The sequence below is a fragment of the Camelus dromedarius genome, chromosome 8 (genome assembly GCF_036321535.1).
Source record: "Camelus dromedarius isolate mCamDro1 chromosome 8, mCamDro1.pat, whole genome shotgun sequence".
NCBI lineage: Eukaryota > Metazoa > Chordata > Mammalia > Artiodactyla > Camelidae > Camelus > Camelus dromedarius.
In genome coordinates, this window is record NC_087443.1 from 32,362,727 (window position 1) to 32,386,317 (window position 23,591).

Below are 23,591 nucleotides of genomic sequence, written 5' to 3' on the forward strand. Positions count from 1 at the left end.
CAGATCCCTTCAACTACACAGTATGCTCAGTGAATTCTTCCCTCCCCTACTTTGTTTTGATTTGTAAAACACCAAAAATAAGTTGATATGAGGATTTATTTTTAAAAGTCACTTGAGGATTTGATTATTATTTTAAATAGGCCACTTGAGGCCATGTGCAGGCAAACCTCCTCCCAGTCCCTACACTGGTCCTATCAGTACCTCAGTCCTGATGAGAGCTCCTGACTCAAGACCCTGGTATGTTGAAAGTTTTATAGAAGAGGATTAAAAAAAAAAAAACTGAGAAAAAAGTGTAAGAATAGTTAAAATAAGAGTTTTGGATTAAGCCAAGACTCTCAAGATTGAAAGACAATGTCAAAGTCATTTGGCCTAATTTACATCCAACAAGCTGGACAAGAGGGTATCCAGACTCAGCCTGATTGCTTTCCGGGACGGAGAGCTCACTACTTCCAAATTATCACTAATCCCTGGGGAAAGTTCTTCTGCACATCCAGCAGAAATCATTATTGGCCGAGGTTGTAGAGGGGACCTGGGGAACAGCACAGCTCAAGTCAGAGCACTCTTTCTGTATCTGAAGACAGTTTCCAAGTTAAATGCTCCCAGCTCCTCCAACCACCTTGTCGTGACTCTGAGCCAGTTCCTCTGTGAACTCAGAAGCTGCGCTGTTGGGCATTTCCTTCCTCTGCGGTCTGTGAGGCCCACAGAACCAGGTCTGAGGGCTCATCTGCTCTCTCACCCTCCCTCCAATTAGGGGACTCCTCCTCAGGGCCCGGCTGCTGTTCCCTGGATCTCGGCTCCCCCTACTGGGGGTTTGGGGAGAATATTCTGCTGGAGAGACCATGTTTCCTGGAACTTGTCAAAAAAAAACCTATTAACCTCCTTTTATAGATGAAGAAACTGAGGCATAGGGGGTCTGCAGGGCATTGCCAAGGTTACCCACTCTGGCATCCTGACAAATAACCCTGTCTTGCTTAAATGGGATCAGGCTAACCCTCTGCTACCAGATAAACTTTCAAGATAGACACACAGACATATAATGAGCACGTTGGCTACTGTGTATCTCCTGCAGTCCAAGTGCCAGGTGCTTTACACATGTGTCTGATTGAATCCCCACAGCACAGCCAGCCAGGTACTAGTCTGATCCCCACTTCACAGATGAGAATACTGAGGCCCAGAGACGTTAAATCATGCTCCAAGTCACCCAGCACACAGGGTGTGACTATACTTCAAAGCCCATCTCTTAACTTCAAGGGCCTTCCAGTGTTAGGGAATCACCTCCCCTGAAACAGTACCTTCAGGGCCTCCTCGACCAGAATGGTGATGAAGGAGGAGGCAAAGGGCCCAGGTTCAAGATCAAGTCCTGCCTCTTCCTGGCCACAGGGACTTGAGCAAGTCTCTAAGTCTCTTCAAGAGTGAGGGAGTCCCAAGCCCCAAGCTGCCTTGGGGCTTAAAGGTGAGGAGGCTGCACATGGAGGTAGGATGCCTGGGCTACACCTACACCTGTCTGACATTCTTTGTGTTGTAGAACCATCTACAGAATCACCTGTAGGCATGAGGTATTAAGGGTCTTGGGCCAGACCTCCGTAATCAGGCCCTGAGAAATAACCTGACTTGGCTTCCTAGGATTCAGCCTTTGCCTCCCTCCCTCCGCCTTTAACCATCTCCTGTGGAACTTTCCCTTCAAGACCCAGCACAAGCCCCTCCTCCTCCAGGAAGCCTTCTATCACCATCTCTAGGAGCACTGGCTCTGCAACCCGACCCGTCTGTTGTGTTCCATCTGGTGGTCTTGGCCAGCCTACCCTGCCCCTGCCAAATGCCCAAGACGAGGCACACATGGTACCTATTGCCCCTTTCTGGCTGGTTGGGATGAGGTGAGGCAGACGACAGAGAGCAGGATCTCAGGCCAGGAAAGGGAAACTCACCTGGTAGACGGAGACCCCCGCAGGGGTGCCTTCAATCACCTCAGCCACAAAAGGCAGGTTCTGAAAGGTGGGGTCGTTGTCATTGAGATCCAAGAGGTTCACAAACACTGTGGCACTGCTGGTGGCTCTCAGAGGGGGCGTGCCACCTGGGGGGACCAGGGAGAGAGGGGAAGAGGAGAGGGGAAGAGATGCAGGAAAATGAGGGGCAGGGAGAAAGATGGCTCAGTGGCCCTCCATCCCAGAGGCCCTGCCAGGAAGCATCTTGGGCCTTGCACCCCCAGCCCCTTTTGCCCCATGAGGGTGCTGTACTGGGGTCACAACTGGGAAGTGGGTGTCACTCCACCCTTAGTCATCAAGACACAGCCTGCCTGGGTGGGCTCCAGGACGCTGCGGGGGGATGTCCCCAGGTTCCCGAGTACCAGGGGCCCCAGCCCGGATGTGAGGGGCACGCACAGTCTGTAACAGAGACGATGATCCTGCGCATCAGCTCTGCCTCGTTGGGGTCGGGGTTCTCCCGGTCCAGCACGATGTGGGTGGTGCGGATCTTGCCCGTGCTGCTGTTGAGGCTGTAGAACTTGTTGGGCGGCTGGATGCTGTACACCAGGGTGCCGTTCTCCCCTAGGTCCAGGTCCACGGCCACCACCTGCCGGGAAGGGAACCAAGCCCTCCACTGAGCCCAATCCAGGGAGGGTGTCTCTGCGGCCCGGGATATCTGCCCAGGTTGTCTGAGCTCACACACTGGTCCCAGCACCTCACTGCCTGGCTCCAGCAGGGGGGGTCTCTAGGGATTGGGAGGCAGGAGGTTCAGAAGATGAGTCAGCAGTGGAAACCCTGGGCTCCTTGGCTTCATCATCTACTCAGTTTTGACCTTAGGTAAGTCCCTTTCCCCACTTAAGTTTCAGCTTCTGATCTGTAAAAGCAACACCTAGTACACAGGAGGCTCCCAGTACCTCATCAACACCAGGCCTTCTCCACATACTGCGTCAAAGTCTTATGAGAAGGATACCTATGATTAAGCCCATTTCACAGATGAAGCACAGTGAGTCTCTCAAAGTCTCCTAGCAAGGAAGTCCGCTCCAGCAGGCCACACTGCCAGCACATTTTAGTGTCCTTCCTTTCCAGACATGTGGGGTAACATGTTTATGGACTTTTAGGGGAACAGAGTAGGGTCCCTGTAGGCCCATGACCATCAGGGTTGGGGCTGAGAAGGGCTGAGGGGGTCCAGATCCTTGGCTGGATTTGAAACCCTGGATTTTGAGAACTGCGTTCTTGGTCATCAAACCGTCTCTTCTTTTCTTTGGAGCTTTTGATTATGAAGCAATTTGAGAAGAATTGCCTCTGTGACAGCAAGGACAACAGGGCATGGGAAGGAAGCCATGGATAAGTCTCCTGGTTTGGAGGGTGGGTCCCAGCACATTGGGACAGTTACAGGGCTGGGAGAGGGAGAAGCTGGGAAAGGGAGAAGCTGGGAGAGGGAGAAGCTGGAGGAGGGAGAGGGCTGTTTCCCTGGAGTGGGGAGGAAGGCCATCCCCGTGTTGGGGTAGGGTCTCAAGACAGGCGCCCCAGACACTCTGGCTCCTTTAACTTTCCAGCCCCCCTCACTTGGTTCTCCACTTGTAAGCCCCACCCCACAAAAGGATCAAGCTCAGAGCTGTCCTAACCCAGGGCAACAAACCCTACAGCCTGCTCTTTCCTGGGTCCCCATGCCCACCAATCCTTTGCTCTGTAGGGAAATTTTCTATCACCTACCTCCCACAAGGTGCAAGCAGAGCTCAGAGAGGCAAGGGTCAGACTCAAGGTCACACAGCACCAGCCTGGGGTCCAACCCAGCTCCCACCCTGGAGGCCTCCTACTGTCCCAAGACAGCAGTGGCACCCATCCCTCAGCCTGTGCTGCAGGGGCCACTGTGGCACCAGAAGTGGACAAGATCAATGAGGGGTGGTGACCACACTCCCTGGGGCTGCATCAGGACAGTATCATTCTTAACTCCAGGACACTCAGTGATGACAGCCCGGCCTCGTCAGCTCCCTCATCTTACTTGATGTGGGGCCTTTTGTGCTTTGGCAGCAGAATCTGTCCCTCCTCTGGCTTAATCCCCAGCCAGAGGTGTCTCAGGGGCCACCAGACCAGAACAGACAAATGGGTGGTCCTGTCAAGGGCTCCCATCTGCCCCTGGGCCCTGGGAAGGCCAGGGAGAGAGGCCAATGTTGGCGCTGAACCCCAAGCCTCTGCAGCAGGACTCCTCCTCTGCATCAGAGAGTGGGTGGCCCTCCTCCCACCCCAGCCACTCAGCCCATCTTCTCCCTTCCCAGCTTTGCTGTACGGAGGGGTGATGGAGACGGGGAGGCCCCAGCCCTTCAGGCCTGAGGAGCCCTCACTGCTCTGTGGACATGGGGCTCAGTTGCCCCAGCCTCTATAATGGGGACCCCATCACCCCTGTATTGACAACAGTAGACAGGGCTCATAGGCTCTCCTGGCATCATTTCTGCCAGGCAAAGTCATCCCACTGATGGACGAGGAGACCAGCAAGCCTTATGTTTCTACAATGCCTCTCTCAAGTTAGAGGAGGGAGACAGTTTTTATTCCCATTTCTCTGGATGGGGAAACTGAGGTACAGAGCAGTTCCAGGGCAGCAGCCTGGGGCTGAATGTGCAGAGATACCTCCTCCTACCCCTGAGCACCAGAGGGTGCCTGGGGTAGCTGCTTCCAAGTGACGGTGGTTGGCCAGTGGGCACTGACTTCTGATCCCTTGGCTCACTCCCTGCTCATGGGGTGGGGTGGAGGCATGGGAGAGGGCAGTGGCTGGGACCCCTCCCGCAAACTCCCTGCTGGACAATTGTGTAGAATCTCAGTACTTTCCCCTCATTTATTTCCCATTTCACGCTCGTCATTTTTCTCCTGGCCTGACGGGGAATAATTCTCTCCCTCTCCCCTCTTCTTTATTTTGCTGGAGGGCTTTGAAAGGCTCTAAATCAATGCCCATCAGCCAGGTCCTTGAAGGAGGCTGCAGGAGCTGGGAGGGAGAGAGTTGGGCCAAAATCTCACTTGCAAACAGAGAACAGCCCCTCTGCAAGCTCACGCCCGTGCAGGTGGACGCCTGCGGTGCATGTGCGCACACAGACCACAGACGCGCCCAGCCAGCTTCCGGTGCACACAAACGCCACACAAGCCTGTCTGCTCACAGCTTTGGAAAAAAATCACTGGAATCACCCTGTACCTCAGACTCCAGAGGCTCTAGAGGAGCCCTCAGGAAGTCCTGGGTCACATGCCCTCATCTCCGCCTTACAAGGAAGACTCGACACAACCTGGTGGAGTCAGGGGCCAGGCAGGGTGCGGAAGAAAGGCGAACAAGTCCATCAACTCTCACTCACAAATACTGAACACTTACAATGTGCCTGGCACTCTGCTAGGCGCTGGGGCTACAGTGAAGAAGACAGATGTGATTCCAGCAGGGGAGGCAGCTGATGGTGACCACAGCTCTCATTTGTGGACCACTTCATTGTGTGCTGGTGTACTTTGTGTATTTTGGCTCATTAAGTATGACTACAACTCTATCAGTAGAGACTTTATCCCCATTTTCTACTTGAGAAGGCTGGAGCACAGAGAAGTTAAGTGACTTGCCCAAGGTCACACAGCTGATAAGTGGTATAGCTGGGATTAGAGCCCAGACATTTTGGTACCAGGGGATGCCCACTTAATCACTAAGCTACACTGCCTCTTAATAAGCAAGCAACCTAGCAGGTAAATACAGATTGTGGGGCCAGCTCTGAAAGAAACAGTATAGTGAGAAGGCAGGGTCACCAGGCGAGGCTGTCTGTGGAGTGGCATTGTAAACTGGGACAGATGGAGAAGAGGCAGCCACGGATAGAGCAGGGGTCAGGGAGTAGTGGAAGAGCAGCACCCCGAGGGGTGGCGAGAGCTTGTGCAGAGGCTCCAAGGTGGAAGAGAATTCAGCAGGCTCAGGAAACTGAAAGGCCTGTGTGTGTGCGTGCGCGCACGTGTGCGTACGTGCGCTGGGGGGTCTGTGGTGGGTGTGAGAAGGGTGGTGGGAGATGAGTCAGGAGGTGGGCCAGTTTCCACTCACATATCACCTCCTCTTTGATGTCACCTCTGGGTTAGCTGTTCCCTACCCTGAAGCCCACTTTTCTCGCACCTCAGCCACAGCTACACCTCACCCAGGGCCATTGTGAGGCCTGAGAAGGCCCCAGGGGCCCCCTCAGAGGTATGACAATGTACTCACATATATATGCACACATACATCTCATGGCTATAAAATTTGAGAGAGTTTTTATGACTATTCCTTTTGAAATTATTTTACTATGACAAACTCGATTCATTCAGGGGCTTCTTGATTTCTGGCATCCTGGCAATCATCACACATAACTGGGAATTTCAGAGAATTCTGGAAAATTCTCCAGAATTCTAGAAAATTGAACCCATAATTCGTCCTCAAATGCAATGACATTTTTAAACACACTAAATTTCATAATTACTCAAGGGGTCATAATATATTTGGCAGATGTTTAACATAGCAAGTTTTAGTTTTGATTCTGCTCTTTTCTTTTTGAACTTCTGAGTCATTAACACTTTTTTTTTCAGGTCTCAAACACGACCAACAGTGGGTCACTGAAAAGCTGGAGTGGCTGCTCCGACCTGGGGGAGGAATGGCCACGCCTGCTCTGTATGAGGGATGGGCTCACATGTACATCTCCCCAAAGTTAAGGTGGGGCAGATCCTGTGGGCCAGGTAAATCCGGTAAGAACTCTGACTTTTATAAGGGTGAGTTGGGAACCAGTCTGGAGACCCAGAGAAGACTGCTGGGGACCTAGTCTGGGAATTGCCCAAGGCCAAGTGCAGCCTCAGCCTGGGAGAACTACTCTTTGCCAGCAAGTAGACTCTTCAGTAATGGAACCCTGGCTGCTGTCCCATGAAGCCACTTACTCGCAGGGACACCTCCCTCACTTGCCCCCCATTCCCTCTGGGACAAATTCCCCAGACACATAAAGCAAAGTAAGAAGATGACGAGACAGGTGTACAGAAGTGGGTATCTTGCCCCAATTTTCCAGAATTCCCTGGAATTCCCAGTTACGTGTGATGATTGCCAGGATGCCAGAAATCAAGAAGCCCTTCTATTAATTGAGTTTGTCGTAGCAAAACAATTTCAAAAGGAATAGTCATAAAAATTCTCTCAAATATTATAGCTCTTGCAGTCCCTGGCTGGGATTGTCCTCGTCTAGAGCCCAAGTGCCAACAAGGTGGCAGCAGAGAGTGCCCATCTGATCTGCAGCCCTAGGGAGCGCAGTGCAAATGCCCTAGGGGAGTGCTTGTCAAATCTGGCTCTGAGCTGGAAGGAACCCCCCCCACCTGAGGCTTTAAGAAAACACGGATTCCAGATCCCTCACCCCCACCCAACTGGAATCCTTAGGAGGGGGACCTGCCCACCATTTGAGAGTCATTCATATCCTGAACGTGTAAAAAGAAAAACAGGACAGAAGTGATGGCCAACCTCTCACTGTCCTTCCTTCCAGGTTAATGTCCTCGCCCATATAGACCAGGTGCACTTTGTCACTACTACTGCCTGTGGTTGATGAGGGTTGGGGCTGGGGGGCTAGGCATCACCAGCCCAAGGTTGCTTGAACTCAGGGCGGGGCAGCCTTCCTAGGGACCTGGATATGAAAGTTACCATCCCTTCTCCCATCCCACCAGAGTTCTCCAGCTTCTCAGGAGCTGGGCCACCTGTCAGAGCACCTGAGCCAGCAGAGGGATAAAGTCCAGGCTAGGCAGTTTCAGAGTCAGTGAAACCTGCGTTCGATCCTGGCATTGTCTTACTATTTTCCATCTTCCTTTCAGAGCTGACCCACAATCTGTATTTATCTGTTAGGCTGCTTGCTCTGGGACTTTGGGGAAACCCCTCAAAGTCTTCCATCGTACAATGGAAGCAAGGAAACCATCTGCCCCGTGGGATCGCCATGAGGATGAGAGAATTCATGGGAAGTGGCCAGTGCGGCACCGCATGTCACAGACATTTAGTAATGGGGTTGTGGTGAGCTGTCAGGTTCATGTCCGTCACAGGGCAGGCTGGGGTCTGTGGGGCCAGACATTTGGGAAGAAGCCTCCCCAGATGAGGCCAGATGGGGCACAAATATGGGGTGGGGGAGAAGGCTTCACGAATGTGAGTCCCAGAGCAGAGCAGATCGAGTGGGGTGCTCAACCCTGGCTTTCCTCAGCTTCCCCAGGATGCTGGTCTCCCTTCTGGAAGCCCCGAGACTGGCCATGTCTCCCTCTCCCAGAGTCACATCCCTACACACAGCATGCACAGGAGCCTGGAACATCCCATGCCAGACAACCCCTGGGTGAATTTCAAACCCCCTGCTGGGGCAGCCCTGGGCCAACTGACCCAGGCTGATGGGTGCAGTGACAGAAGTGGTGAAGGAAGGCGCTGGGGGCAGAGCTGAAGCTTGTGCAATTTAAGGGAGGAACCTGTGTCTTGCCAGAGGACATTGGGGGCTCTCCTGAGGGGGCGGCCAGAGACCTAGGGTCTCAGAGTAAGGGTGGTTGCTAGCTGAACCAGCCCTAGCTCCCTTGGCACTGCCCCTGGGCTGCCTGTGCTTCCTCTGATAAAGCCTGGAGTCCACGGTCCCCAAGGGCTGTGTGAGGGCTTTACCCCCAACCTCCGACTACCTTCCACCACATTGGAGAGCTCGTGTAACTCCACTCCAAGAGCTGGCTCAGAGGGAAACATTAAGTCCATCAGCCCCACGTTGGCAGGCCCACAGGGATCATGCGGGAATGGCAGACACCCTCTCAAGGCAGCCTGGCAGCTCTGCTTCCTGCCACAACTTACCGTGGTCACGTCAGAGTCTGGGGGGGTCATCTCTACCAGGTTGATGTAGTAGGGGGCGTCCTTCCAGGTGGGGTGGTTGTCATTGATGTCCAGGAGGGTGATGTTCACCTGTGAAGCCACAAGGGGCGCTGTGGGACGCACCTAGCTGAGCTGCACAAGGACAGCGCCCTGATGGGGGACACACTCAGAAGCCTATGGGGCAACTAGGCATTAAATTCCACTGGCTCCACCTGCTTTGGCGGCCTCAGGGCAGGACCTGGGCTTTCAAGCACAGGAGGGAGCCAAGACCCTTCAGAGGGTTTAGGTGCTGCCCAATCAGGAAGCAGAGGAATGGAGGAGATGACCCCTGAAATCCTTCCTGTGACCTGGGACTCCTTCCGCCCACCCCTAGTCTAGGCTGAAGGTGACTGACAGGGTGGGGGAAGTTGGGGGTAGAATCTGATAGAATCCCTAGAGTTTCTGCCGTCAGTCTCAGCTATAAGCCAAGCAATTTCCTTGCTCACCTGCCACTCAGGTAAATTATTTATAGAGCTCTGAGTCCTATTAGCAGGGGCCTTCCATGAATAAGGCACTGGGGATTCTCTGCCAAGTCCCTGGCCAAGTGATAGCAACTCCAGCCCCTTTGGCTGGATAAGGATAGGGTCAACTGCCGTGAGTCGGTGAGGGCCGAGGAGAGAGGTCTGGAGAGGTCTCCCGAGGGAGAGCAAGAAAGTGAATGAGGATGAGGAGGGGAGTGGCTGGAGGGACCTGTCAGCTGCTCTTCCTGCATCCTCTCCGCAGAGGGGGGCCTCTCACTCCCCCAACCTCTTCTGCAGCTAAGAGCTCAATCAGGACCCTCAAGTGGCCTTCCTCTAGCTTCCTACTCTCAGAGGCACCAAGGCCTTGGTTGGAGCTCTAGGCCTTCATGGGTCCTACCTGCTCATGGGCAGGAAACCTATGCATCATTTCTCAGCACTGCAGGGGAATGGTGGGGGGGTGACAAGCCCCCAGGAGCCCTTCTTCCTGCCAAGGCAGGGAGGGGCCTATAGGGCTCATGCCTTCTGCCCAGCTGGTCTTCGGGAGCAGTGGGAGTATTTGCTCCTCCAGAGTGCCCCCTTGTCCCAGGTGGGAATGCCTTTCTTCCCATTGCTGCGGAGGCCCGAGGGCTGACCTTGGCTGACAATGAATTGGAACCTGCCACCTTCACTCCACTCCCTCACACTGCCCCAGGACACAAGAGCCCAGGGGTCTAAGAGCTGGGGGCAGCAGCCCAGTAGGCAAATAGGGAGCCAGGGACACAGGAAGGGTGGGCACTCACAGTGGCGATGCCGGTTTTCTGGTTGTGGCCCACGCCCCCATCCACTGCCCGTACGATGAGGATGTACTCAGACTTGGTCTCACGGTCAAGCAGGGAGGTGGTGGTAATTTCACCTGCAGGAGAGAGGGGTGCACATCAGAGGGTTTGGGTGGGCCAGGGAGAGATGGGGGAGGAGGAAGAAGCAAGAGTGTGAAAGAGATGCTCTCAAGAGCAAGTAACCTGGCAGCACATGTGTGCTCGTGTGTGCACCAGGGGCGGGGGGACACGGTGCTCACTGTGGGGAGAGGGCATAGCACCCAGGCCTCAGGAACCCAAATCCCAAAGCTGGGCAATATAACCCCATGAGGAATTATCAGATATGGGAAAATCTAGGCTGATTATGGGATTAGGAGCGAGAGAACAGGGCAGGGGGGCCATTTGGCCTCAAGCTCAGTCACAAAGGACCTCTCACTTAGACTTTTGACATTATCTTATGGGATTTTTAAAATTTAATTTTTTTCTTTTTGTTTTTCTTGTATTCTTCAAACCCTTGTGTTGAGGGTTGACTTTCAATTGATCACAGAAAGGGAGCTGTTCTGCTACATAGAAAACCCTGGCCCAGAAGCAGATCATCTACAGATGGTTTAGCACCAGGTTCCCCATGAATGTGTGTTGTGTGACAGGTGAGGGGGCAGCCGCCTTTCCGGCCACATCCCATATCCCAACACGAAGGGCTCTCCGCACTGGATCACAGTCCCGACACACGGTATCTTACTGGTTTTATCACTTGGAACTAGTTACTTAAATCCCTGTGCCTCAGTTTCCTCATCTGGTTAAAAGGAATAATAGGGCTGACCTCATAGGCTGTCATGGGATTAGCTTAGTTAACATTGTGGGAAGCTTAGAACAATATCTGGCACTGTTTATTCATAGGGTCACAGAAATACAGCAACAAGACTGAAACACACTGTTTCACACATGTTCCAACTTGTGACTCATTCTGGACAGCTCAACCAATAGCATTGGGATTTAACACTTATAAAATAATTTCCTTGTGGCTAATTATAATGCCTTGAATTTTTTAGTGTAGAAACAACTTATTCTATTAAACATCAACATTTAAAATAGACCATAATTTTTGTCAGCCTGTTTTTGGCTTTGCTTTGTATTTCGGTAAACTAAAATATGGAAGTCACCTGGTAGCAGTGTGACAGTCAATGTTTGACAATTGGCTCCCCAAGGGGAAAAAAGGCATTTGCTGATTTCTATGGTTATAAATATTCCCACCAGGGCCCATTTTAAGCTACCAACTTGACGGCATTGAACCTGGAGTTGGGAGAAGTAGACAGTTAGCTCTCGTGAGCAGGTGTGAGCCAGCACAAAACAGCTTCAGTTCATTATGGTAGCCAGGCCTCCTCCTAGCTCACATGGGCCACAGGAAAGAGCCTAAGCTTTGATGACAGCGAAACAGATCTGAATTCTGATTATGGCCCTTTCCAGATGCTTGGCCTTGGAAAAGTTACTTAATTTCTTTGAGTCTCAGTTTTCTCATCTGTAGAAGGGAGATTAGTACGCCTTTGAATCAGAGCTGTCATAAGAATTAAATAACTGTAGGTTCGCAGCACTCAGTTCCAACACTCAGAAAATGCTCATTTCCTTCCAGTGGGCTGAGAATTCTCCAAGTATGCTATTCATCTTATTATCCCTATTGCCTGAGCTGTGTGACCTTGGGCAAGTTACTGAATGTTTCTGTGCTTGGTTTATTCTACCATAAAATAAAGCAGCTGGACTAGTGGTCCATAGGACTCCTTCCACTTTCATGCTTCCTGCCATGCTGGCCTGTCCCCTGGCCTGTGCAGGGCTGAGAAGGGAGCTGGGGGTGAGGTCCAGGGCAGTGAAGGTGCTAAGGCCAGGAACAAAAGACTGGCAAAGGTCTGCCCGCTGAGCCACATTCCTTGCTGGGGTGGTGTCAATTAATTGGAAGGGCAAGGAAGAAATTAATCTCTAAAAAGTTTTAAACATGAACCTGTCGCCATGATAGATGGCTCCTCCTGTCTGGGAAATTAGATCCAATTAAGGCCACCTTTGTGGAGCGGGCCTGGCTAATTTGAACATGGCGCTCAGAGGAAAACGCTTACACCTTTGGAGCTGAAGGAGCTGTGTTAAGGCAGCAAGAAAATGTCCGTGGCATTATTAAAGGCCCGGGGGTGGAGATGGAGTCCCTGACTGGGGAGGCAGGAGTAGGTGCTGAAAGGTCAGCGTGCTCGCCGCTGTATCCAGGGGGCGGTGTGCGGCTCTCCGTGGCTTTATAGGGTGGAGCGTGGAAAGTGTGCGCTCCAGAGTCAGAAGTTCAGCTTCTGTGAGTCCTCAGTCAAGTAACTTACCCTCTCCTATGCCTCAGTTTCCTTATCTGGAAAATGGGGATGATGTCAGGCCAATACCTGCCTCACACAGGGGTGCTGATACTGGGCAGAGCACTTAGAACGGAGCTGAGCACTTGGATAATGTTAACAACATTACTTTGCACTCCCTAGAAATGTGGGCTTGCTGAGGGTGGATGCTTCTGGGAGCAGGGAGGGAGGCCCCTGTTTCGTTAGAGGTGGAACAGGAGGCTCAGGATGGCCCTGGAGGTGTTCAGTTTTTATGTGTCAGCACCAGCCACCTGCTCCCCAAGCTTCCAGGAAAGGGGGATGAAAGAGAGGCTGAAAGTAGACTTCAAGCAGGGAGGCATGGATAACAGGAAGACTCAGTGCCCTGCTGGGCCACTGCCCACCTGTGGCAGGAAAGGCCAGTGTCCATCACAGATTCCCACTCCTTCCCAGGCTGGAATGATTGCTGGAGGGGGGCTGCCAGGCCAGGGACTATGCTGTTCCCAGCCTGCCTTGCATCTGGGAAGGGCCATTGCCTGGTTCTGGCCCATGGGATGTGGGCACAAGTGATGTATGTTACCTGCAGGCCTGACCCATAAACACCTGCTGGTGCAAGGCCCCATGTTCTCTTTTCCCTTCTGCAGTGACCCTGGAGCCACAACAGAGAAGGGGCCTGGGTCCCAGAATCACTATGTGGAAAGCTGTCCACTGAACACAGCACTGGACTGGTGTGTGAGTTAGAATTTTGGTTGTGTTAAGCCACTGAGGTTTCAGGGTTTGCCCGTTTGGCATCTACAGTTCCCTTACCTAATACAGAAATGGGAACTTGGAAGTGGGAGCCTTGCATGCCCACTGAGCTGACTCGGAACGCCGTGAGGTCTTATTCCCTCCTGTTCCTGAGCACACAGCACAGCACCTGGCAGAGAACAGGCGCCCACTGATATCTGAGTGAAGGTATGAAGGAATGTCTACGGGCCTCCTACTCCTTTCCCAGCTTCTGCCTTGAAAGCCTGGGGTCGTTTGTTGCTTTTTTCTGCTCTTCTTCCCTCCCAGCCTTAAGGAGGAGAGGGAGCTGGAGGGAGGCATATGGAGAAATGAAGAATGGAGAGTAATGAGAGCTGAGCAGGGAGCTGGGGATGGAGGCCCCAGGGTGAAAAGACCAAGGAGAATAATGATGATAATCTAACTTCTTAGCACTTACTACGTGCCAGGGACAGCTCCGAGCTCTCTATAATGATTCACTGAATTCACACAACAGCCCTGACATGTGCATCCTCTACAGGTGGGGAAACTGAGGCACATACCATGTTAGGAAGAGGAGCCAGGATTCAAGAGTGAGGTTGGCAGCTTAAGGCAGGAGACACCTAGGCTTAAAGAAAGGTGTCCCCAAAGAGTGGTGTGTTAGACAGATGTTTGTAAAATGAAACACATTTTAAATATAACAGGGCTCTTCACTACTGAAAGACATTCTTTGGTGAATGAACTCACGTGATTTTTTTTCTGGCGGGGGTAAGATCAGTCATCTCACTCAAATTAATATTTCAGGGATAAAACCAAGTGCTCAAAGCTGGCTTGTTCGAAAACACGGGCATCCTATGAAAGGGAGGAGACCCTGGCCCAGAGGCCAGTCCCCGGGCTGGCTGTGGAGCAGGGGATGAGGGCCGCAGGGCTCACCTGAGCGGGCATTGATCCGAAACTGGGAGGAGCCCTCCAAGGAATAGATGATGGACTCCTGGCCGTATTCCCGGGAGCGATCCAGGTCTGTGGCGTTTAGGAACAGTACAGTGGCTCCTTTCAAGAGACAATAGGGGTCAGAGGCTGCTCACCCTGGACTCACAGTCCCAGGTTCTGGGAGCAGGACAGGGGCACAGGTCCCAGGGTATGAGCTGGGACCTCCCGGTGACCAGCCCTCAGTACACAGGAAGCCTCCTGCAGAGGCAACCCAGGGAGAAGAGTGGGCTCAGCCACCTGCAACCGTGTTCCTGTGCTGTGGTGGGGACAACAAGGCTCCACGGGATGGGATGGAGCCTGGGATGGATCGGGCCGCCCCCTCCCTCCCCCAACCCACTACTAGCCCAACCTCAGAGAGCTCACCCCATCCCTCCATGACTGGCCACCATATTAAATGCACTCAGATTGACCAGCTTTGACTTTAATTCAAAAAGATATGGAGCTCCATATTAAATTATTCTACATTTATTATATTCAATTTTGGTCTTATTTTATCTTGTTCATGAGGGGTTTTTATTTTCTCTTTAATGTCCAGGTAAGGCCCTCATCTTCATGCCCATCTCAGTGAAATCCTGGGTTGGGGGACCAGCCTTTCCAGCTGCCTGGCCAAACCTTGAAGACAGCGTGGCGAGGAGAATCAGTGTTCAGACTTCCAGAGTTATCACACCCAGGCTGGAATCCAGGGGGACCTCTGGGAAGCACCTAAACCTAGGCCTCAGCTTCTCCCTCTGTAAATTGGGTCTAACTACAAAGCCCGACTTGTGGGTTGGTGGTGGATCCCGCGGGATAAAGCACGCAGGGCCCAGGCCCAACCCATGGTAGCTCTTGCTGAGCTGCAGACCAGTGACTATCGTGCTGCTGAATCAATGGTCCCTGGGGGCAAAAGGGACCAGGCAGGGGGCTGTGGACAGTCAGGTCACTCTGGGCTCTCCAGGTAGCCGTAGGGCCTCTAAACTCTCAGTCCTACCCTGAGCACTCCTTTATCCCGGCACATTTGGCTTGGAAGAGGATTAAGTGCCATGATGAAGGACTCTTCTTGTCAGGGTCTCTGGGGATGGTGGGGAGTGCAGGGGGCACTTCAGCAGGGATATTCTCCAGGGGATGCCTGGGACTGGGACTGGGACTGGGACTGGGACTGGGACTGGGCCTGGGCCTGGGCCTAGGACAGGGAAGGGTGGGCTGAGCACAGCCTGGCACCCGCCCAGCAAATCATCAGACACCAGGAAGGTGCCTGAAGGTTCTCCTTAGAAGGCCCCACGGTGTCAGGGAAGGTTACCTCTGACTCCAGCTGCTCCTGACCCTTCTAGCCACTCCTGACTCCTCCAGCAGTCTCTGAATTCAGTTGTCCCTGACTCCAGATGTCCCTGACTCCTACAACTGTCCCTACTCCAGGTGTCTGATTCCAGCTATTCCCTGACTCCCGCAGCGATTCCCTGTAGCTGCTGGGGAGCAGGGACTGAGAACCTAGTAGAGTGTATGAACATAGTAGGTACAGACAGCTGGACATCTCCAGGGGCCCCATTTGTCATGGGAAACAGACAGGAAAGTCACGGGCCTCCTGCCTTTGTGTGTAAGGTCAGGTCTACATCCTGTGTGCACCATGCCTGCTGGCTTCCCACCTTCGTGCCTCCCCCGCCTGGGCCGTACCTGCCATGATGTTCTCCACCACGGAGACGAAGTAGGCAGGCTTGCTGAAGGTGGGAGGGTTGTCATTCTCATCCTGGAAAGAAAACAGGCAAGTTGCAGGAGCCAGGAAGGCAGCCGGGGCTGGTCATTGTGCCAGGCTGGCAGTGAGGGGAGGCTGGGCATGGTTGGCACCAAGGACCTCTGGCCTCAATGTCTAGCCAGAGCCAGGTGGGGTGTCTCGAGGTGGCCAAGATGGCGCTCTGGCTGGCTACAGTTCAAGGGGCAGGACAGGCCTGGGGGAAACGTGGGGTGGGGAAGGGACAGTGAAGGCCAGAGAGATGGAGAATGAAGGCAGCAGTTGGGACTACCCACGACTCCTGACTCCTGGCTTCCCTGGATCTCCCTGTTGGTCTCCCAGCTGAAGTCCAAAGCTCACTCCAGTTCTCCCACCCTCAGCTCATCAGCCCCCACACTCAGACCTTCCCATACAGCTCCGCCAAGATGACAGTGGAAGGCTCTAGGAAACTTCCTATCAACATTCTCCCTCCTAGAAATGAAGGGAGAAAGGAGTACCTCAAACCAGAAGATACTGAAGTGTGCCCTGGCAGGCAAGGGGTGGGGGCTCCTGGCACCTGAATTCCAGACCCCTCTGTGCACACACGCACACACAAACAGTAGCTCCTCCACCCACCTGGGCAAACCCAGCCTAGAACTATCACCTCTGGTTCTGGGGCAATCCCTCCTCTGGTCCAGCCTTCACCAGTGACCAGGTGAGAGGGGCAGTGGTCGGGGGATGGTGCTGGGTCTACGGGCTGAGCTGTCAGGGTGGATCCCAGGCACAGCCTCTGCTCCTGCAGCTCCTCCACAATCAGGGGAGACTTTCCTACCCTTCAAGACCCTCGTCCTCACCAATTGCTCTTTGCAGTCACTCAACAAGAATTCCTCTCTGTTCCCACCTCGGAAGAGACCTCGCTGGCCCACCTGACTCAGAGCCTCCTCCCCTTTAGCCAAGAGCCCAGCAAGGAGCTCAGAGGTTAGAGCCCCCTGGGGAGTCTGCAGGCTTCAGTTTGCAGCGATGATGGTGACCAGGGCCTCGTTTCCCCCACGAACTGGGAGCCCTCTGAGGGGAAGACTCCTGCAAGCTGCTTCTGCGGGAGTCACTTCTAGCTGAGCAAGCGAGAAGGAGGAAGACGGTATCTGGCTGTTCACCCTTTAGGACTTTAGAAAATCCCATTGTGCCAGGACTAGGGGTGCCCAGAAAGGAACGCTTTCTTCCCCAGTCTGGCCCCTGGCTCTGGACTGCACCCCAGTTCCCGCTGACCTGTCCCTCTCCCAGCCTCAGAGAACTGATGGTGTGAGGATCCATCCGATATTTGATGCCCCAGGAGCATGCCTGGGCATCCCCGGTGCGGGCACGGGTACCCCATACAGGTATATATTTAAGCCTTCTGCTTGGCTGCATGGAACGGCGCCGAGAATGTCAGTGACAGAGCATGAGGCAGAAACTTATTAGTGGTGATATTTCCCCGGATCCTGGCACTGCATTTGCTATTAGTTCTAATTCAGCGACTCCCTCTACAAAAGCTTATTGTCCCCTAATGGGAAATCTACAAACCGAGTTTGACTTCTTTATTAAAAACCAACAAGCAGTGGATGAAAAGGAATCACCTGGCCCCTCTCACCCACCCCCTCCCTCCATAGCCTTGTCGCCTGGATCTCCATCTTCCCACACCCCCAACCTGTGCAGTAAGTGCTACCATCAACTATTTCATCTCTGCTGGGGCGCCTTTTTTTTTTTTGTCAAGAGAAAATCCCTTTGGTGGAGGGAGGAGACAGCTCAGCCAAGTGACAGCTACTTAAAAATCACCCACATGAAAAATCAACCCAGAGGCAGTGACCTTTTCAAGTGTGGTCCTTAGACATAAGTGACTACACCATCCAAAAGCCCTGCTCAAGAGATGATGTTCACTCACTGCCGAGGTGGCACCTGTCTTTGTTGCTAGACCCGCCCTGCTGCCAGGGGCCAGGGCAGACATGGAAGGAAAGTGCAGGGTCCCTGCTGACCTGCATGATGGCTCTGAGGAAATCTGACATCGACACCCTTTCCACGGGGGCTGAGGTGGCTTCATGCCAGGGCATAACCTGGCTGGCTGAGAGGACAGTGAGGTGGATTCCTGCCTCAACCTGTCCCTGTACATGGAGTCCTGGCTCCCTGCTGGCCAGTCCTTTATTCACAGTGGATAAAAGGCCAGTTCTATCCCCGGCCATCCTCTTCCTGCTCTGACTTCATTTGAGGGGTTGAGGCAAAAAGAGAAAGAGGCCCTCCCCAGGTCCCTTCCTCAGGTGACCACAGGTTTGGAAGCAGGCTAGGGTTTGGCACAGTCCTGGGGTTTTAAGGTCTTTGAAGACCCTGCTACTCAAAGTGTGGTCCCCTGACCAGAAGCATCAACGTCTCCTGGGAGCATGTCAGAGATGCAGAGCCTCAGTCTTTCCTCAGAGGCACTAAATAAGAAAGTGTATTTTAAGAAGGTGCTGGGGGAGTCCATGTGGACTTTGAGGCATACTGGTCTCAGTCACATGCAGATTGGGGTTTCCAAGGCTCCAAGTCTAAGGGTGTGGTAGGAAGAATTTGAACCCAGGAGTCAGACAGGTCAAGGTCCAAATCCTAGCTTACTAAGATTGGAGGTAAATTCATATGCCACTTACTAGCCAAAAAGTGAGGGAGGCACTGGTGACCATGGACCAGCTATGTTCCCTCCCTGAGCCTCAGCTGCCTCATCTGTAGAATGGGATTGAGAGACTGTGTAATGCAAAGGCACCTGGCACAGTATGGAGTTCAGAAGTTTTCATTTTCATTTGGTCAATTCTGCCTGCCCATCCCTGGGGGGCTGGAACATCTCAGCTTATTTCCCTAAACCTCCCCTTCTCTCACCCTCTCCTGCTTCTGTATCCTCAAATTCTCAAATCCTCAAGTCCTAGAGAGGAGCCTTCTCTGCCCAGCTGGGTTCTCTGGAACTCCCCTTTGCCCTAGAGAGCCTGGCCCATGGTTGCAGCCACTGGTACCCAAGTCTGTCTTATCAGCTGTAATGAAGACATACATTACTGGAGCTGGGTGCCACCTGCATGATCCCATTTAATCTTCACGACAATATCATGAGGCAGTACCATGAGTATCTCCATTCTGCAGATAAGGAAACTGAGGCTCAGAAAGGAAAAGAACCCCAGGTCACACGGCTAAGGGTGGCAGAACCGGGTTTCAAAGCCATACGCCTCCAAAGCCATGCTCCTCCCTCTAGTCACAGTGCCGCCTTGTGGGGGAGCCAGATTTATAGTCACCTTCACATCCCCCTAGGACCTGCTACCGCACCACCCATCCAGGAGCAATTCATGAGCAGAGCAGGATTCTGGTTGTAAGTGATGGGTGGGTTGGTCAGGGTTATGAGTGTAGCCAGGACTAAGGGGGGTTTGGGAGCTGTGCTCACCCTTGGTGTTTCAAGGTGGGATGTTGCAGGTTAAAGGTAGGCACGTGTTTGGGCTTCTGCGGGTCTCCTCTTTTCTGTTCTCCTGGCCACTCCCTGGAGCCTGAAGTGCCAGATGTATGGCCCCAGACTCTGCCCTTATGTTTGCTGGACCCAGCTCTGCTGAGCCTCTCCTTTCTCTGCTACACCTAAATCCTGCTCCCACACACCCACCTGCAGGGCTTCCCTCTGGGCATCACCCTCAACTTTCACATCACTGCCAGCCCCATCCTATTCCACATGCAAGTAGGGTCCCCTGCCCAGAGGTGGCCTTGGAGCCTCGGCCGCATGTCAAAGCCAGATGTAAAGCAGTGCCAGAGGCTGTTGGCCATGTTGGCTGGGACAGGAAGGTCATCCAGAGCCTGCTCTGGGTGAGACTTTCCTGAGCATTTGTCAAACTGTAATGCATCTCCTGACCTGACAATCTGATCGAATCCTCTTGGAGTGGGTAACGCACTAACTCTTCCATCAACATGCATTCGTCCTCACCACTGGCAGCAGCCTTGATGAGATGGGGGGGGCGGTGTCAGTTTCTCGGGGGGAAGGTCCACTGGCCCACTGTCAGACCAAGATCTGCATCCCTGGGATCACTGGGGGAGCTGCATGGGGCCAATGAACCACCGTGGAGATGGATTCAGCGATGGATAATTTCAGACACAGGAAGTATCAAGGTGTGCTTGATATTCATGTCAGACAAGCTATGGTTTGGTTTTAGGCCCCTTTAGATCTTCAGAGGAGTGGAAAAAAGAAGTGAAGAAGAAAGAGGGGCTCAGAGAGAGAGACAGAAAGGAGAAGATGACCTTCCAGGAATTCCCTGGAATTTCATGGAATGTGGCTATAAATGAAGAAATTCCATATTTCCTCCCTTCTTGAGCTCCAGCTCCTGTTCCCCACCTCAGAGGGTGTCCTCAGGCCCCCAAATGAAGTTAGAACAGGACCATCGGGCTCTTCATTGGTCCCAAGGCCCTGCACCTTCCCTGGCTGAGCTGGGAGGCAGCTTGCTAGGGGACAGCCTTTGGGACAGTCTATCGGGTAACTCTCTGAGCTATAGGGACAGCCATGGATGTGGGGACACAGGGTTTGGGCAGAGCCCCTGACATTCCAGGAAGTACTCACCACTCCATATCCTGGAAGGGCAAGGCCAGCGTGCCCCTGGGTACTTACAAACACTTCGATGATGACAGGGACAGTGCTGTTCAGAGGGGGGTTGCCAGCATCCTTTGCCATGACTGTCAGATAAATCAGCCCATTGGGTATCTGTTCATAATCCAGGGGGCGGCTCACGCTGATCACTGAAATGACAAGACAGGACCCCAGGCCCTCTGTAAGCAGACCTTACATGTCCATCCAGCCAGGGCTCCCCTTGGGGCAGAGAGGGTGTGGCTGGCCAGCTGGAACCAGCTCTGCCTTGTTTTTCCCTCCTGCTTCTGGACTTCCAGAGCATCATGGTCTTGACTTCGGTTTACTGACTGCCTGATATGTGCCAGGCACAGTACTGAGTTCCCAGATGGTAACTATTTTGGTGGTAATGTGAGCCCCACTTTACAGATGAGGAGACCAGGCTCAGAGAGAGGTTCAGTAACTTCCCCAAAGACACACAGCTAGCAATTTGATAGTGCTGGGACTTGAGCCCAGGTTTGTGTGAATTCAGAGCCCAAGCTCTTCCCCAGTGGGTGCCACTGCCTGCTTGTCTGTCTGACCCACTCATCTGGCACTCCCCATCAGCATGGAAGCTGCTTGGAGGACAAGGTCATGCCCCAGACTCTCAAATCCTGTCCCCATTACCGCTCCTGATACTCTTCAGAGATACTCAGAGTTCATCCATTTATTGCCCAGGGTCGGGGTTGCTGGGGATGGAGCTGACAGTGGGGTTCAGATGGCAGCTCCCTCCTCAGTCTCCTCTGGCTCTATTTTATTCACTACCTTTCCCCCCTCTTCTCTTCTCCCCTTGCCCTCCTCCCTCCCACTGTGGGCTCCTCATGCCTGTCCAGCAGCCTGCTCTGGGTGCTATTTAGACTCTTGGTGGGACACTCAGGGTAGGGGGCAGCAGATTTTATCTTCGACAGAACTCTGCTTGAAGGTGGGTGAAGACCCCCAGCACCAAAGGCAGAGAGGTGGCGAGGCAGGATCCACAGGGAGGGAATATAGATGACTTGGCCCTCAAATACTGCACCCCCGCCCCTCCTGCACACTCCTGAACTCCAACCACGAGTATCTTTCATGCTAAGTCATTGGTCTTCAATGCTGGGAGGGAAGGCATATTGGCTTTGGAGTGGGGGCCATGGGGAGTCTGCAAAGGCATTCCCCCAGGATTAAATTGCCATTTTCTATTTGGAAAATGGAAACAAAATAATTACTTTAGACATATAAAATCCAAGGAGGGTTCTTCCAGCTGAGAGGAAGGTGAGGTGTGAGGGTGGGCAGAGACATGGGATTGTTAAGGTTTTAAAAGGGGGTGGAGCATGGTTTTATAGAGGACATCCGGCTGTAGCATCCAGGGCCAGGACTGCAACTTCTGTGACTGCATCTGACAACTGCGGGGTGCTGGGTGGGGTGACCACTGCACTCAGAGTCATCCAGTGCACATCTGTTCTGCCTTGAGGGCACCTAACCTGCCTTCAAGCATTAGGGAAGCTTTCCAGAGGAGGGGATGTCCAAATGAGCCCCAAAGCTAGCCAGAGGTCGAAGGGAGGCAGGGCAAGGGACAGGGAGGAAGGGCTTTCCTGGCAGGAGGAAGACACTCCGCAAGATGTGAAAGTGACCCCTGTAAGGGCCGAGGGTGTCGAGGTGTTCAGAGAGGTCAGATTCTGGTGGGGAGGGAGGCGCTGAAAGGCAACCAAGAACCAGAGCACAAGGACCCCCCGGACAGCTTTGCTGTGCGACCTTGGGCAAGTCACTGTCTCTGGGCCCTTGTTGCCACAACAACAACAAAACAAAAAAACCCCAAAACCCAAAACCAACCCCAAATGGTCTCTTGGGATCTTGGAGCTTGATGTTGCTGCTGCTGCTATTCCCTTCCTGGGTTTTAGGGATCGGTACCCACAGCAGGGCAGGCCAGGTGAGCTTTCGAGTAGGGAACTTGTGCCTGGCCAAGCAGGGAAAGGCCGTAGCCCTGGAGAGCTGGGAGGGATCTGCAGCATGCCCCAAGGACGGGGAAGCTTGGCTGACAAGCCTCCTCCCGACAGATCTGCCCAGGCAACTTTGGCAAAAATAGGCACCCTGCAGACTGTGGTAACTTCAGAGGCCTGGCTGGTCACGGGCTTAAGACCCAGAGAAAGATCTGGCTGATCTGAGACACAGATCTGGAGCCTGTAAAAGGGTGATCCTATGCCACGTGCTGCTCCAGCTGAAGGAGCTGTGGGGCAGCTTCCCAAGTGGTCCAGGGTGTCTGGGAGGCAGAAGGGCAACCCTGTTCCTGCCTGTCAACCCTCCTCCCTAGGCTGGGTCCTCAGTCCCACCCCATGCATACCTCCATAGCCCTCATACACGCTGATGTCAAAGTAGCTGCCAAAGGCGGAGGCACTGACGATGCTGTAAGCGATCTGGTTGTTGGGAGGGGAGTCTTCATCAGTTGCCTGGAAAGAAGAGGGCAGACAGGGCCCCATGAGCTTTCAGTGATCCCTGGGCCAGGAGACTGCGGGTGGGAGGGGAAGGCTGGCTCTTCTCAGAGGCCCCTTCTCTGGGAGATCCTTGCCCTCCTTGTCCCTCAGCCAGAGGCCACTCTCTGGTTCCCAGCAGATACACCTCATGCTGGGGTATGGAGGTATCCTGGGGAACACAGAAGCCAGGCTGGAGGCCTGGGAGGATAGAGGAAGGCCAGGCCTCACCCAGAGGATGGAAAGGGTCTCCACCAGACCTGGCATGACCATCTCCTAGACCCGGGTCCCAGCTGGAACGTCCCACCCACAGAGGCCTACCCTGACCTCTAGACTGGATTAGAGCCCTATACTGGGCAGCCCATTAGTCCCTGCCCTGTCAACCTGACTGTAACTTCTTATTTAATTTCTGCCTTCCTCGCTCAGACTGTCAGCTCCACGTAAGCAGGAACTTTGTTTCTTGCCTACAGCTGATACTTATGAGTCCAGCACAAAGTCTGGTACACAGTAGGTGTCTAATAGATGCAAGCTGGATGAGTGCAAGGAGGGAAGAAAACACTTGGAATGGGATCAGGGATTCTCCTTCCCCTTGACTGTCTCTTGGGGTGGCAGCATTGATTAGCTCTTTCCAGATGTCTCTGAACCTTGAGAGCCCCTAGGGGCGTCCCATCACTCTGCGTGTAAGAGGAGTTGGGAGGGGTGGGAGGGC

At 53.3% G+C, this 23,591-nt stretch overlaps 1 protein-coding gene across 1 annotated transcript in view; it reads right to left on the reverse strand.

The window, feature by feature from the left end:
* CDH23 (cadherin related 23) overlaps window positions 1-23,591 on the reverse strand; it is a 157,721-nt gene that overhangs the window by 101,413 nt on the left and 32,717 nt on the right. Inside the window, exons 5-12 of the mRNA XM_031461108.2 lie at window positions 22,756-22,861; window positions 20,451-20,578; window positions 15,790-15,862; window positions 14,086-14,202; window positions 10,064-10,176; window positions 8,767-8,874; window positions 2,376-2,565; window positions 1,923-2,068 (exon numbers count right to left, since the gene is read on the reverse strand). Coding sequence (XP_031316968.1) covers window positions 1,923-2,068; window positions 2,376-2,565; window positions 8,767-8,874; window positions 10,064-10,176; window positions 14,086-14,202; window positions 15,790-15,862; window positions 20,451-20,578; window positions 22,756-22,861 — 981 coding nt within the window. The remainder of the gene's footprint in view (window positions 1-1,922; window positions 2,069-2,375; window positions 2,566-8,766; window positions 8,875-10,063; window positions 10,177-14,085; window positions 14,203-15,789; window positions 15,863-20,450; window positions 20,579-22,755; window positions 22,862-23,591) is intronic.